Consider the following 16418-nt stretch of genomic DNA (forward strand, 5'->3'; position numbering starts at 1 on the left):
TTGGATGAGCAAAACTATTCAGGACCCAAGAACACAGGAGAATGCAGTTTGTAGAAAAGTGACCTAATCTCAGTTCTTCCTTTCTCCAGCAAGACAACGTGGGAAAGAAAATGTCAGCATGGGTTCTCAGAATTGCACTAGTAAAGTGATGTACGCAAGGACACTTGGTCAGATCAAGGTCACAGCGTTTGACTAATCAATACAGTGGTACTTCAGCTAAGAGATCTCGGAAGCAAGGGATGCTTAAAGTACAGTACAGTCTCATCAATGAATGTTTTTTTCTGTTAATAGATCAATACAACCAAAAGAGACCATCTTTAAATAATCTTAAAGTGACCCTGTCACTGTAGGGTCCAAATTAACCAGTTGTAGACTTGATCAAAACACAACATGATTTCATTTTAATACTGAATCAACTTCAAATATATAGCAGCAGCATTTAAACCAATAGAGAGCATGTGTCAGCTTTAAATCACCGATATGTATAGTCAAAAACAAAACAGATTATGTGCTGAGCTGAGGGAAGCCTCACTGATTCATAAAGATACTAGGCTGACACAGATCCCCCTAGCCTTGCTGGAAACACACATATATACATTAGGGCTGCTGTCACACTGGGGTTCATTTACTAAAACTGGTGTGTGCAAAATCTGGTGCAGCTGTGTAGGGTAGCCAATCAGCTTCTAACTTCGGCTTGTTCAATTAACCACTTCCAGACCGCCCGCCGTCTTTATACGTGATCGGTTTGCAGAGGAATACAGTTGTTATGGTAGCAGCCAACTACCATAACCCCGGTATCCTCCTCTTCAGTGGGCGGTCCGCTACAAGATAAAAACAGGTTCCCTTTAATAAGTTAACCTAGGACAAACATATAGAAACCCAATGTCATAACCAACGCTACATTATACAAAGAAAACAAGCACTTGCCATATTTACTCCGTGGCTGCTCACAAAATTTGATTACAAAGCCCAAAAGATTTATTTTTTCTTCTTTTTAGTAAATGTGCTGATTGATCTTCACTCGGTATACAATTGAAGTCTATGTAAACCGCAAGTGTACTCTATTGGTAGGAGATGGGCAGGGAATCACCTAAAATAAACTTAAAAATCAAACATTACTCCGCCTTAGAATAACGCCAAACCTAGTTTTACCTCAGCCAGCAAAAGGATAAGTTATGGTGCAGTGCATGCTATAGTATGATGCAACATCCAGGCAATAATGGATTTAGAGTAGCAGGACTGTGCAGATCTTTGGACTGTATTAATACAAATACGTTTGCAGGTAAAACTGTTAGATTAATTTCCAACAGTCTTTCATATAATTTAACAGGAAATGTAACTTTTTAGCGCTGATGTACTACATTAGCAAATGTACCATATTAAAAGTGAACTTGCATAATTTTATGGGCAATGTAAGTGCCCTTTCAAACGAGACGGATCCGTGATGATCCGCCCCGTGAACCTCTGCTTGCTCAGCGAGGATCGCTCCGTTGATCCCGTCTGAGCTGGTGGATGACAGGGTGGTCCCCGCACACTGTGCAGGGACCGCCCTGTCGGATCTCCGCTCTCCCCTATGGGGGGTGGGGGGGTGGTATGAACATGGACCGTCTGTCCATGTTCACCCGATCCGATGATGGATGGAAAAATTGGGTTTTCCTTCGTCTGCAGAATCGGAAGATTGCGGACCCGGATGAGATCGGGTGTCAGCGGATGTTCATCCTCTGACACCCGCAATTTCATAGGGATCCATGTATGTCCCTTTTTCATCCGTAAACGGATGGATGAAAAAGCAGACATACGTTTCGCATGTGTAAAAGGGGCCTAACTGGTTCACTTATCAGAAGGGCTTCAAGTACCATATAATTTAGAGCCTTATGCTCCCTAATCACTATGAATAGGATATTGTTCTTATTACCATTATCTAAAAGGAAAACATTTTTGAAGGTTCACCGGGGGTCCTCATCTTTGCATTAAAGTGGTTGTAAAGGCTTTTTTCACCCAACTATTTTAGCTGAGCATATGTTTTAAAGTGGTTCTAAAGGTCAATTTTTTTTACCTAAAGTGATTTGTTATGGATTAAAAAAAAAAAAAAAAACACATGTCACATTTACCTGCTCTGTGCAATAGAATTGAATGACCCTGAACCTCCTTCTCGGGTCCCCCCTGGTGCTCCTGGCTCCACCTCTGTCTTGTGCACCCATAGGAAGCCGCTTCCCACATGGGCACTATTTAGGCTTTGGGACCTATTTAATATCCTACTTGGAGGGGACGGCACGAACTACATTACTTTTAAAAGCTAAAACAAGTGTTGGTGCAATCCTTCTCCAATTTGTACATACAGTTTAATGAAAAGGAAGATTCTATAGTTTAGATAAATCCAAAAAGCAATGAACCACTTACTTCTAAAAGGGCTTTCCGGTCTGTAACTTTACCAGAGCCAAGCAGCTTCATTACATTTTTTGCACCTTCAGCCACTGCAAATTCTATCCTAAAGTGGTGTCGTAATTCTTCCATTCGGAGCTCAAGTGGACTAATCACAGGTTTTGCTGCAAGAGAAACAACACGCAGGTTAAGAATCAGCGGCTTGTGTTTGTACCACATACAGTAGAGCTTCGCGATTTTGGTTAACATGAGAATCACGATTTCTTTGCTTAGAATAAAAATCACGGTTCTCGCGGTGTAACATCTTTCACATTATATATATATAAAAATTGGGCTAACTGGGCCTTTTTTTTTTTTATATATTTATTAAAGTGCATTTTTCCCCCAAACATTTTTAAAGTGCATTTTTTTCCAAAAAGCAACAAAATGTCCGAAAAGGTTGGGTCTTTAAAAAGGTTAAACCTCCCTCATTTACACGCCGGAGTTCTTTCCTTTGATGAAAGAACGAAAAGATAATTTGTTTCTACTTATTCGCGTGTTGCGATACAATTTGGCCGGCTGCCTGTATTTTTATTTTTTTCAAGCTGTGAGTACTCTGCACTTGTTAGAAAGAATCATGACATGCTGTTTTGAAGATTGGGAAGGGAAAAAGATCGCAATTTTGATTCTTCATGATTAATCGTGCAGCTCTAAACATATGGTGCAGTAAATATCCATAAATGCAACAGAGAAAAAAAAACAAAAAACGATTTAGCCTCACTAGAAAGTGAAGGTTCTGCTTTGAGGTAATGCCAGTTAAGGCATGACATAACCAAGTAGGTAACTTCAGGTACACACTATATGCCAACATTTAAGAAATAGTTTCACGCTATATGCCAACATTTAAGAAATAGTTTTAATCGTAGTTGTTGAGATCATGATCTCTGATCGGTGTTGCCAACCGTCAGTAAATTTACAGTTTGTAAAATTCGTAATTTTTGCATCTGTCTATAAATGTCTTTTACGGACATACAGACCACACGTCCATAACTGACATTTATGGACAGATGCAAAAATTACGTATTTTAAGAACGGTTTGTAAATTTACTCAAAGTTGACAACCCTGTCTCTGATGCAAATATTAGTTGGCTCAGTGCTTCCTAATAAAACTACTTTTGCATATAAATCTTACAATTATCTTTTACTCAGCCAATGCTATAAAATGTGATTGCTGTTAAAAAAAAAAAAATTAACTTCTGTTGATCCCTTACCATTATCAAAGGTCATTTCATTTGTCTGTTGCATTGCCTGAAGAATCTGCATACGTATTACTTCTATTTTTGTTTTGCTGTCTTGTAGCATTTGCTGGGCGGTCCCAAGCATCTTTCTATCCTGTAAAACCAATAAGGATAATAAAAGGCAGGTAAAGAAAAAAATAAATAAAAGTGTATACATGTTCTGAAATCAAACCAGACAACTCTACAAGCAGTGGAGTCTGGTTACCATACAACAGAACTCAAGACTGAAGCTAGCCACAATCTGGTGGAGTGATTAAACCCACTATGCCAGTAACATATTCTGTGCTCTGGTACAACATGCAGGATGTGTTTCTCAGCATCTTTTTCATACTAGACTTTCAGCCACTTAGTAAAATTGAAGCTACACTGACCTAATGATCCAAATTTCCAAATAGCACCAAATATGTATTCATCTGACAATGCCTGTGCAAAGCCCATATAACATGTACTGTGTTGAACTACCTCTAATAAGATGATATAATGTACAAACATGTTTAACATGAAGACAAATATACATAAAAAGGATAGGACCCACAAACTGATACAGGTAAATTGCATGGGATATATAGAAGCACTGATCAGGTGGTCTATTTCATGACACATGCTGCCAATTTGTTCTCACCTGCCCTATGCAATAGCCAAATGGACATGTCAAATATCCAAGCAGAGGCTCTAAGCTCTAAGCTTACTGGCAAGTGCTCAGGTCTTTACTCACAAAGTAAAAAAAAAAAAAAAAAAAATTCCTTATTAGCGATTTCCTATATCAAAAACTAGAGGTCTGAAAGTTTAAATGACAATAAAAGTCAATAAGCTGGGGCCTTCTCATGGTGAGAAGTCCTTTCCCAACAGGACTGATCTCTCAAAAACAAAAAAAAAAGTATCTGGCGTTATCTCGGGAGAGAGAATCGAACACACAAATGTAAAAAGCTACTGTAGAATTCTATTATTTATTTGACCATGGATTGTTGCAAAAGGAAAGAAGTTCTCCTTTCTGGAGGCCAAGGAAAACCCAATTCCTTAAACCTCTACTTACTTTTGAGGGACCATTAGAATAGGTCTGTATCATGTTCTCTGCTCCCTGCTTCACTTTCAGCTCAATGTCTAACTGCTTCTGCAATGCTAGGAGCCTTCCATTGTGCGCCGATGAGCCGGAGTCACTTTTCGGAGTGTCTGGTGTCTTGGGACAATCTGGAAATGTTAAAAACATTTTTTGCCGATTACAAAGACAATGTTTACCGATGCAAGGTTGAGTGTTATTGTTTCGGTAAAGCCTAGCAGGCAATAAAAAGGGTTAATAAATGAACTAGTGGGTGAAAGAAAAAAAAAGTGAAAGAAAACCCAGTAAGTAGCGAGTAAACACGTTCAATGACGTGTAGCATAGTATGTCAGTTGCTCCATTAAAAAGAGAATGCCAAAGGCAATCAATAGAGAGTTAAATAAGCAGCATACTGCAGACTAAAAGGTAAGCTGAGGGTCAATTAACAGGCAGACAACTAATCAAAAAGGTGAACACATAAAACCAAAGATGGTCAGGCAGACAAATAAGCAGTAAACCACACAATGTAACAGACAACAGCATGAGCCTCAGACATACTAGGGAAACACAAACACTTGTATGAGGACCTGTACAGCCCAGAGATGACAATCATATTTAAAGTGTTGGGTTCACCATTTCATTTTTTTTTCTTCCTGAGAATAGGAACACCCTACACCAGGGGTGTCAAACTCAATTTCATAGCAGGCCGCATCAGCATTATGATTGCCCTCAAAAGGGCTGGTTGTATCTGTAAGATAAGATGTCCAGCGCATCCCCTCCCCTTTACATTAGATGTCAAGAGCCACCCAACCATCAGAAGTTGAGTCCCCCACTCTCCCTTACATCATAGTGCACCCCCCTTTCCTTATGCTGCTGCTGGGAAGAAGCGGAATGAATTGCCTGAAAGCGGAAAGTAGGGGTCTGGAGGAGGACCAGAGGAGGGCTGGAGCTCAGCTGCAGGAGAGGAATGAAGGCCACATGAAATGGCCTAGATTTGGCCCGCCGGCCTTGTGTTTGACACCTGTGCCCTACACCATTCCCAACTGCACTTATCTCGGTGGTGGCGATACACTTTCACCGTCCATGCAGCAGACCTAGGATTTGAAACCGGTGTTCCTTTTCTTTCTCTAGGAATGCTGGAAACTTGTTCTCAAATCCAAAAACCGCATGGATGGGCATCTCCACCTTTATAATGAAAAAAAAAAAAAAACTTCCAAATGGCCCCCTTCTTTCTCATGTCCCAACTGCACATATGTGCATTTGCTTAGAATCATCCGCCACCCATGTCTGACGATCCATTCACTTGTAAACTTTGTACACATCCCTGGAAACTGTATTGCAGCAAAATGTGTGACCAGCTGACCAATGAGAGAGTCTGCTTACACCTGGGACATAAAAAAAATAAGATGTTCATTGGCCAGCACTGTCCCACGAGATTAAAAAAGTGGAAAAGCTTTTCACACTGGTCAGTTACGTTTAACCTTCCTGGCGGTAATCCCGAGTGTGGCCCCTCGATGTCCTCCGGCCGATGCCCGGTCAGATTAGGCGACCTGTCATATCTTGTAATGGAAGTGACGATTCATCGCCACTATCTTGCTACACCCCGAGCTCGTATTTATTTATGCGGTTTTGTGCATGAGAGAGTGAGTGAGTGAGTGAGTGAGTGAGTGAGAGAGAGAGGATGGATGTTGCAGAGGAGACAGCAAGAGAATGGGGAAGAGACCCAGTTCTAATGCCCTGTCCCTCTGGTCTGCCCCCAGTGCCCTTTCCCTCTGGTCTGCCCCCAGTGCCCTGTCCCTCTGGTCTGCCCCCAGTGCCCTATCCCTCTGGTCTGCCCCCAGTGCCCTGTCCCTCTGGTCTGCCCCCAGTGCCCTGTCCCATTTTGTTAAAGTTGTTAATATTTAATTTTGTAACTTGATTCTGCATAAAACATTGTCATTCCATGAGATAATCTACGAGGGCGTGTTTACGGGTGCAATTAGGCGCAGGGCAGTGTATGAATTAGGTGGAGCAACTGGTGGCGAGTAACTCTTGAGGCCTGGCTAGTGGCTCAGGACTAGAGGTCGACCGATATATCGGTTGGCCGATATATCAGCCGATATTTGGCGTTTTTAAATTAATCGGCATCGGCCGATTTGTGCTTTAAAAAAGCCGATTGATAAGTTCAGCACTGCGACTTGCAAAAAGCTTCTGCAATACAAGTCAATGCAAGTTGCCTGAAGCTTCCCGTAGAAGACCTTCTCTCTCTCCTGGGCAGCCTGCCAAGTTTTAGAAAAGATATACAATGTTGCTACTTATCAATTAACTGAACTCCGTGTAGGAGAATTCTCAGTTTAACCATTTAAAGGCTAAATCTTTTTTTACATTTGTTGCTTACAAGTAAAAATCCTGTATTTTCTGCTAGAAAATTACTTGGAACCCCCAAACATTATATATATTTTTTTAGCAGAGACCCTAGGAAATAAAATAGCGATTGCTGCAATATTTAATGTTACACGGTATTTGCGCAGCGGTCTTTCAAACACATTTTTTGGGGAAAAAATATACTTTAACAAATAAAAATAAAAAAAAATAAACAGTAAAGTTAGCCCATATTTTTTTTTTTTTTTCGACCAAAAGTTTTCATTACCTGTTTTTGTGCATTACATTTTTTATATATATATATATATATATATATATATATATATATATATATATATATATATAAATATATAATGTAATACACAAAAACAGGTAATGAAAACTTTTGGTTGAAAAAAAAAAAATATGGGCTAACTTTACTGTTTAGCCCAAAAGCGCCTGAAAAATCGGCTTAACATATCGGCCCAAAAAAATCGGCATCATAAATCGGCTATCGGCCGCCGTGATTTCTAAATATCGGCATCGGCCAGAGAAAAACCCATATCGGTCTACCTCTACTCAGGACTTGAAATTTTGAGCCCTGCTATAGAGCATTCCCACTAATAATAAAAAAACGAACAACAATACTGGGAATGCTATAGAGCATTCCCACTAATAATAAAAAATGAACAATACTGGGAATGCTATAGAGCATTCCCACTAATAAAAAAACAAACAATACTGGGAATGCTATATAGCATTCCCACAACAATAAAAAAACGAATACTGCTCAATGTTATTGAGCATTCCCACTAATAATAAAAAAACGAACATCAATACTGGGAATGCTATAGAGCATTCCCACTAAAAAACAAACAACAATACTGGGAATGCTATTGCGCATTCCCACCAATAATATAATTCATTAACCACTTAAGGACCGCCTCCTGCACATATACGTCGGCAGAATGGCACGGCTGGGCACATGCACTTATAGGTACGTCCTGTGCTAGTACCCAGCCGTGGGTCGCGGGCGCGCGCCCGTGACCCGGTCCGAAGCTCCGTGACCGGCGGACCCGATCGCCGCTGGAGTCTTATAGGGGGACACAATTGATGGACGTCACACCTACAGCCACACCCCCCTACAGTTGTAAACACACTTCAGGTCACACATAACCCCATCAGCGCCCCCTGTGGTTAACTCCCAAACTGCAATTGTCATTTTCACAATAAACAATGCATTTTAAATGCATTTTTTGCTGTGAAAATTACAATGGTCCCAAAAATTTGTAAAAATTGTCCAAAGTGTCCGCCATAATGTCACAGTCACGAAAAAAAATCGCTGATCGCCGCCATTAGTAGTAAAAATATATTTTTTTATAAAAATGCAATAAAACTATCCCCTATTTTGTAAACGCTATACATTTTGCGCAAACCAACTGATAAACGCCTATTGCGATTTTTTTTACCAAAAATAGGAAGAATACGTATCGGCCTAAACTGAGGAAAAAGTTTTGGGGGATATTTATTATAGTAAAAAGTAAAAAAAATTAAAAATTTTTCAAAATTGTCGCTTTATTATTGTTTATAGCGCAAAAAATAAAAACCGCAGAGGTGATCAAATACCACCAAAAGAAAGCTCTATTTGTGGGGAAAAAAGGACGCCAATTTTGTTTGGGAACAACGTTGCACGACCGCGCAATTGTCTGTTAAAGCGACGCAGTGCCGAATTGCAAAACCTGGCCAGGTCCTTTAGCTGCATTTTGGTCCGGGTCTTAAGTGGTTAAGCTTTGGGGAAAATTCACTTGCAAAGCAAGCAGACCATTTGCCTTTAGTAAACGGGGTGAATTTGATTTAGATCAAATCGATATAAATCAGGATTTAAATCACTAGTAAAAAGGCATGATTTAAATCAACTCAATGGGACGGCTGGTGATGTGGCAGTGACACAACAAGGTGAAGAGCGTGGCGGCAGCAGGCGAGTGAATGCTCCCTAACAGGCGCTGCCATGATGGATATGAAATGACAGGTGCTCTTCAAAATGTAAGGACTTATTCTTGCTGGTAGTTAGAATCTTTAATATTGGCAAACAAAATGAAGGTTTCCCATTTAGATAAATGGGATGAGAGTTTAGTAAAACAGCGATATCAGAACCGATTCATTCATACAGTTTGCAGTGTATATAGATTTGCAAAATAAAGTGATAAAGGAATATTCCTGAACTTTGTTTTATCTCATGGTTACTGTGAAACTGTAGAGCTGGGATTCATTAAATGAGTTTACCAAAAATGTAAATATTGCAGAATATACAGCCTCATGCTACATAACTAAGCTCCATTTCATGCTGAACAAACACAATTATTAATGCATACCCCAAAAGCATTCTATTAACTGCTTGCTGACCAGCCGCCGCCAGTTATACAGCGGCAGGTCGGCTCTGCTGGGCGAGAGCACGTAATACAACGTCTGCTCGCCCAGCAGCCAATAGGGGTGCATGCGCGCCACGACTCCCGTGTCCGGCGGGCGCGATCGCCGCCGGGTACCCGCGATCGCTCGTTACAGAGCTAGGATCGGGAGCTGTGTGTGTAAATACACAGCTCCCGGTCCTGTCAGGGGAGAAATGCCTGACCGTCTGTTCATACAATGTATGAACAGCAATCAGTCATTTTCCCCTAGTGAGTCCACCCCCCCTACAGTTAGAACACACCCAGGGAACATACTTAACCCCTTCCCTGCCAGTGGCATTTTTATAGTAATTTCTATAGTAATCCAATGCATTTTTATAGCACGGATCGCTATAAAAATGCCAATGGTCCCAAAAATGTGTCAAAGTGTCCGCCATAATGTCACAGTACCGAAACAAAAATCACTGATCGCCGCCATGACTAGTAAAAAAAAAATAATATATTAATAAAGATGCCATAAAACTACCCCCTATTTTGTAAACGCTATAACTTTTGCGCAAACCAATCAATAAACGCTTATTGCGATTTTATTTTACGAAAAATATGTAGAAGAATACGTATCGGCCTAAACTGAGGAAAACATTTTTTTTAATATATTTTTGGGGGATATTTATTATAGCAAAAAAATATTAATTTTTTTCAAAATTGTCGCTCTATTTTTGTTTATAGCACAAAAACTAAAAACCGAAGAGGTGATCAAATACCACTAAAAGAAAGCTCTATTTGTGGGAAAAAAAAGATGCAGATTTTGTTTGGGAGCCACGTCGCACGACCACGCAATTGTCAGTTAAAGCGACGCAGTCCCGAATCGCAAAAAGTGCTCTGGTCTTTGACCAGCAATATGGTCCGGGGTTAAGTGGTTAAAATAATTTTTTATCCACCCTGTTAGTAAATTGTGTGTTCCAGCAGACATTTTGATAAATACTGCATCCAATGCAGACTTGCCCTACTGATATGTACATTCCTGCCATGAAAACAAACCTGACAATCCAGACCAAATAATCAGGGATTCAGTTTTGAGGTCTTATTTTATATAAAAAAAGGAGGAGGAATTATCCAGGAAACACAACAGAATGATAAAGAGAAGGAGGAGAAGGAGAAGGAGGAGGAGAAGAAGGAGAAGAAGGAGAAGGAGAAGAAGGAGAAGAAGGAGAAGGAGAAGAAGGAGGAGAAGGAGAAGAAGGAGAAGGAGAAGAAGGAGAAGGAGGAGAAGGAGAAGGAGAAGGAGAAGAGAGAGAGAGAGAGAGAAAGAAAGAGAGAGAGAGAAAGAGAGAAAACGAGAGAGAGAGAAAGAGAGAAAACGAGAAAGAGAGAAAAAGAGAAAGAGAAAAAGAGAAAGAGAAAGAGAAAAAGAGAAAGAGAAAGAGAGAAAGAGAAAGAGAAAGAGAGAAAGAGAAAGAGAAATAGAAAGGAGAGAGAAAGAGAAAGGAGAGAGAAAGAGAAAGGAGAGAGAAAGAGAAAGGAGAGAGAAAGAGAAAGGAGAGAGAGGAGAGAGAGGAGATCTTCCAAAGTTATAAGTATCCTTAGATTAACCTAATGTTCTGGCCCATTTCATGGTATATGTTCACCTATGTTTACCTTTAGTTCTCTTTCTACTTTTGTATTGATCTTTAAAACAAAGGATATCTATCCAGGGTTTCTCTATACCTCCCTCCCCTTTTTCTATCCCGCATCTCCAACAACATTCCAAGTTTTCAGTAGAGAATTTATGGAGCCTTACTGGTGTATAATACCATTGTGTCAGAAGTTTATAATTGAACTCCTGGATCCACGTACAGATTGAGGAGTTCATTGCCAATACAATGATACGTTTACATTGGCTTGGGGTAAAGGTCCTATCCAGATCTTTCCCATTTGCGAATGCCTGGCAACACAAAATCCTCTGGGGGGTGCATTCAGCAACCCATACATCTTAGAAACCACTCGTGAGAGTGGTTCCTCCTCTTCACAGAAAACCTCCAATATTGTCAATTGCCATTGGAAGTCTGATAGCGATCCCAAGGATCTCAAAAAATGACTTACTTGAAGTGCCTGCCAAAAATGTAATTCAAAAGGGCCCTCCTTGTTTCGTCAGCAAGTCCACAGTCGGCCAAGTTCCTGACTGTAAAAAATGCGACACCTGGGAGATTCCTTTTTCTTTAAGATTGCTAAATGCTTCCACTTCTATACCTGGTAGAAAACTAGAATTCCCCAAAACGGGGAGCAAAGGTGATTTACCTGGTGAGAATTTGGGGTCTTGGCATATCTTAGCTGTAATTCCCAGCGTCGGGCCGATGGTAGGATGTCTCTGACCACTTCACGCCGATATACGTCGGCAGAATGGCAAAGCTGGGCACAATCACGTACCCGTACGTGATTCCTTAAGCCCAGCCGGTCCAAAGCTCTGTTCTTCGTTGTGGCAGTGTCATTGATCGTCTGTTCCCTGATATAGGAGACGATCAATGACGTCACACACGTCCATCCCTGCCCCCTACAGTTAGAAACACATATGAGGTCACACTTAACCCCTACAGTGCCCCCTAGTGGTTAACTCCTAAACTGCAATTGTCATTTTCACAGTAAACAATGCATTTTTATAACACTTTTTGTTGTGAAAATGACAATGGTCCCAAAAATGTGTCAAATTTGTTTGCTATGTCCGCCCATCATGTCGCAGTCACGAAAAAAAAAAAACGCTGATCGCCGCCATTAGTAGCATAAAAAAAATATTAAATAAAAATGCAATAAAACTATCCCCTATTTTGTAAACGCTATAAATTTTGCGCAAACCAATCGATAAACGCTTATTGCGATTTTTTTTTTACCAAAAATAGGTAGAATACGTATCGGCCTAAACTGAGGAAAAAAACAAGTTGTTTTATATATTTTTGGGGGATATTTTATTATAGCAATAAGAAAAAAAATATTGAATTGTTTTCAAAATTGTCGCTCTATTTTTGTTTATAGCGCAAAAAATAAAAACCGCAGAGGTGATCAAATACCACCAAAAGAAAGCTCTATTTGTGGGGGAAAAAGGACGCCAATTTTGTTTGGGAGCCACGTCGCATGCCCGCGCAATTGTCATTTAAAGCGACGCAGTGCCGAATCGCAAAAAGGGGCCTGGTACTTTACCTGCATATTGGTCCAGGTCTTAAGTGGTTAAAAAGGGACGGCAGAATGATGGAGAAATCCAGGAATAGTTCATAATATTGGTAGAAGAGGATATAGTTTTTTTTATATCTTTTCAATGAAAAGGGTACTTTCTGAGACCATATATGTTAGTCTGTATATTGATTTTATGTTTTATTAATTGTACTGTTTTGTAAAAAAATGAATAAAATATTTTGAAAAAAAAAAAAAAAAAAAAAAAAAGGGACGGCAGTGCTGTATAGCACCAAGTTTTGAGAACTTTCAAGTTTGGTAAGGAAAGCCAAAACTAAAATTTGTCAACACTAGTAGGAAAAGCAGGGCAGCATGGCTGCCTTGCGGGTAATGATGGTGGCTGCAACTAAAAAGCACACAAAAAGATACAACAAAGGAAAAGCTCTATATTTCAGCTTTATTCACCTGTGTTGGAATGCAAGCTCTCTCACTCACTGCACTCCCATTACAATTCTGTTGTGTACTGGGAAGTCAATTTGATGACGACTTTAAAGGCTTCTCCCTGAGAACTACATCTTGTGCGATTCAATAAGGAAGAGTAATGACCCCCCCTTGACTTTACCATTCAACTGAAACCCTGGCACAGTGAAAGACCTAAAAGTTTAATAACATGTAGCTCAAAACGCAAAAAAAAAAAAAGCTATTACACCAAAATGTAGAAATAGGAAAGTTATATTAAATCTGGTTAACCCAGGGCTCGACAAATCCCGGTCGCCAGGGCGACTAGAAACAGTGTCCTGGCGACTTGGCTTGGAAGGTGGGCTGGTGCCATCTTGTGGTGAGCCGTTGGTATTACAAGTTATTACCACCAGATGTGAGCTGGCGCCATCTGGTGGTGGCCGTTGGCATTACAAGTTAAGCATTACAAGTTAAACAGCAATTCTAATGTCATTTTTCACTATTTTTCACTGCTATCTTCTTCCCTCTAATTAGAACCCCAAAAAATTATATATATTTTTTATCCTTACACCCTAGAGAATAAAATGGTGATCGTTGCAATACTTTCTTTCACGCCATATTTGCGCAGCGGACTTACAAGCGCACTTTTTTGGGAAAAAATTACACTTTTTAATTAAAAAAATAAGACAGTAAAGTTATCCCCATTTTTTTTTTAATATTATGAAAGATAATGTTACGCCGAGTAAATTCATACCCAACATGTCACGCTTCAAAATTGCGTCTGCTCGTGGAATGCCGACAAACTTTTACCCTTTAAAATCTTCATAGGCGACGTTTAAAAAAATCTACAGGTTGCATGTTTTGAGTTACAGAGGAGGTCTAGGGCTAGAATTATTGCTCTCGCTCTACCAATCGTGGCGATACCTCACATATGTGGTTTGAACACAGTTTACATATGCGGGCGCTGCTCACGTATGTGTTCGCTTCTGCACGCAAGCTCGTCGGGACGGGGTGCGTTTTCTGGCTCCTAACTTTTTTAGCTGGCTCCCAGATTCCAAGCAAATTTGTCAAACCCTGGGTTAACCATTGAATGGCCGATTGCATACAAGTAAAACAGATTGCTAGGAGCTCTGAAGCTACTTACTGGAGATTAAAAGCACGCCATAGATGATACAATTTTCTTTCCTAATTGACTTACAATCAGCTGGTACAATAATCCTGCCCATACATGGCTTGAATCTTGAACATTGTAGAATCACTTTTATGCAATTCAACAGATTTAATAACCTGCATCACTAGATCTGATATGACCATATCTACAATGAGGCCCACAGGTACTGTCAAATTAATGTTTTTCAGACCTTCCAGTTATAGGATAAGGTTTAAAGCAGAGGTTCATCCAAGACAACTATATTCAAACACAATCATTGCACTACCTACATGCTCAAAAGCCACACCTTTTTTCCCCCCAGAGATAAATACCGTAGTATAGCCTTTCACAGTGCGACTTCCGGGTTCACAATGCCCACAAGCAAAATGGAAACTGACTGTAACCGATTTTAAGTTCTTTTATGCTACGAAAACAGACATGGGAAAATTGCAGACACCAAACAAGCGAGTATACCTTTATATTGTAAAACCCCATTGAATAAAAAAAAAAATACAAAAAAAAAAAAAAAAAAAAACAGGATTTGCCGCGAAACCCCCCCGCTTTAATTTATTGAGTAAGGTGCACAATTAAATTTGTCAGCTAGTTCAAATGTTTAACCACTTGTCCTCAGGTGGACGTCATATGACGTCCGCAACTTTGTTCGCTGATATCTGAATGATGCCTGCGACAGGTGTCATTCAGATATCACCGTCTTCTGCCGATGATTTTGTGCACGCTATTCGGTGCTTCTTCCGGGCTTTCCCGTGCCATCGGGGGCCCGGAGAACGAATCGGCCGATGCCGGCTCAAGACGATAGAGATTTCCAGTCATCTATGACTGTCGAAGGCCCGGGCGCGACGTTGTCACGTCACGCCCGGGTACCCAGAAGTAAACAAAGCGGCTGTCGGCATGAGATGGTGAATTTATTTTCACGATCTCATGCTTTCAAGCCTGGAGGAGAGATGTGAGGGACTTATTTGACCCCACATCTCTGCATAAAGAGGACCTGTCACAGTGATTCCTATTACAAGGGATGTTTACATTCCTTGTAATAGGAATAAAAGTGATAAAGAAAAAAAAAGTGAAAAGTCCCCGGTAGCTCACGCTCAGAAGCGAAAGTGCATGCAAGTTCCGCCTACATATGTAAACGCCGTTCAAACCCCACATGTGAGGTATCACTGCGTGTGTTAGAGTGTGTGCAACAATTCTATCACTAGACCTCCTCTGGAACTTGAAAATAGTAACCTGTAAAAAAGCGTCGCTTATCGAGATTTTAAGTACCGAAGTTTGGCGCCATTCCATGAGTGTGCACAATTTTAAAGCGTGACATGTTGGGTATCAATTTACTCGGCGTAAAATCACATTATACAAAAAAATTGGGCCAATTTTACCGTTTTGATATTTTTTAAATCATGAAACCATTTTTTCCCCCAAAAAAAGGCATTTGATAAATGATTGCGCAAATACAGTGCAAGAAAAAAAAAAAGTTACAATGACCGCCATTTTATTCCCTATGGTGTCTGCTAAAAAAATTTATATAATGTTTGGGTGCTCCGATTAATTTTCTTGCAAAAAAAAAAAAAAAATACATGAAGGAGAGAAGTGCCAGAATCAGCATTCTCAGCTAATGGTGGAGCGCACCGATCAGCATGTTCTGGCGGAACACGAAATCTCAGCAGGGGAGATCACTGTACTAATGTCGTACAGTGGCTCCGACTGGGGTTAAGGTTTTTTTTTTTGCTCAACCCCGGCGGCGAAAAAAATAAAAAAATAAATAAAAAAAAGACGGTTAGTGTGTACCAGGCTTAAAAACAAATGGACAGCTTTGATTAAAGTTGAATAATGCCTCTGCTGTAGGTCATTTAGGTACCGCCTGTCTGGAAAAATTTGAGTATGCTCACTCTTCCATCCCTGTGTGGGTTGCTGTGAGAGGGGAGACAGCAAACCACACAAGGAATTAAATCAGAAGAGCTCACTCCTGTGATAGGGTGGGCAAGCAGTAATGGCATGGATCGATTTTTTTTTTACTTCTTGGGAGAGTGCACGTGATCGTCACAGGGAAAAATCAGCACTGTCCAGGGGTCCTGGATCCTGATAGGTCAGCTCAGTGCAGTATGAAAGCATCTGCTACAAGCTTTAGCTAGTGCTTGACTGAACACTGTTAGAAGTCACAGGACAGCTATATACTGCCCATAAGAGGCATTTAGCAGTTATGTTTACTAAAATAA

General features: G+C 40.3%; 1 protein-coding gene across 3 annotated transcripts in view; it reads right to left on the minus strand.

Moving 5' to 3' along the window:
* The window catches only part of PKN2 (protein kinase N2), a 165200-nt gene that overhangs the window by 47062 nt on the left and 101720 nt on the right, over window positions 1–16418 (minus strand). For 2 of the 3 annotated variants that reach the window (XM_040360077.1, XM_040360075.1), the window contains exons 3-5: window positions 4693–4847; window positions 3633–3762; window positions 2401–2546 (exon numbers count right to left, since the gene is read on the minus strand). In XM_040360077.1, coding sequence (XP_040216011.1) covers window positions 2401–2546; window positions 3633–3762; window positions 4693–4847 — 431 coding nt within the window. The remainder of the gene's footprint in view (window positions 1–2400; window positions 2547–3632; window positions 3763–4692; window positions 4848–16418) is intronic. The other variant, XM_040360076.1, reaches the window with a different exon arrangement.

The sequence above is a fragment of the Rana temporaria genome, chromosome 7 (genome assembly GCF_905171775.1).
Source record: "Rana temporaria chromosome 7, aRanTem1.1, whole genome shotgun sequence".
Classification (NCBI taxonomy): Eukaryota; Metazoa; Chordata; class Amphibia; order Anura; family Ranidae; genus Rana; species Rana temporaria.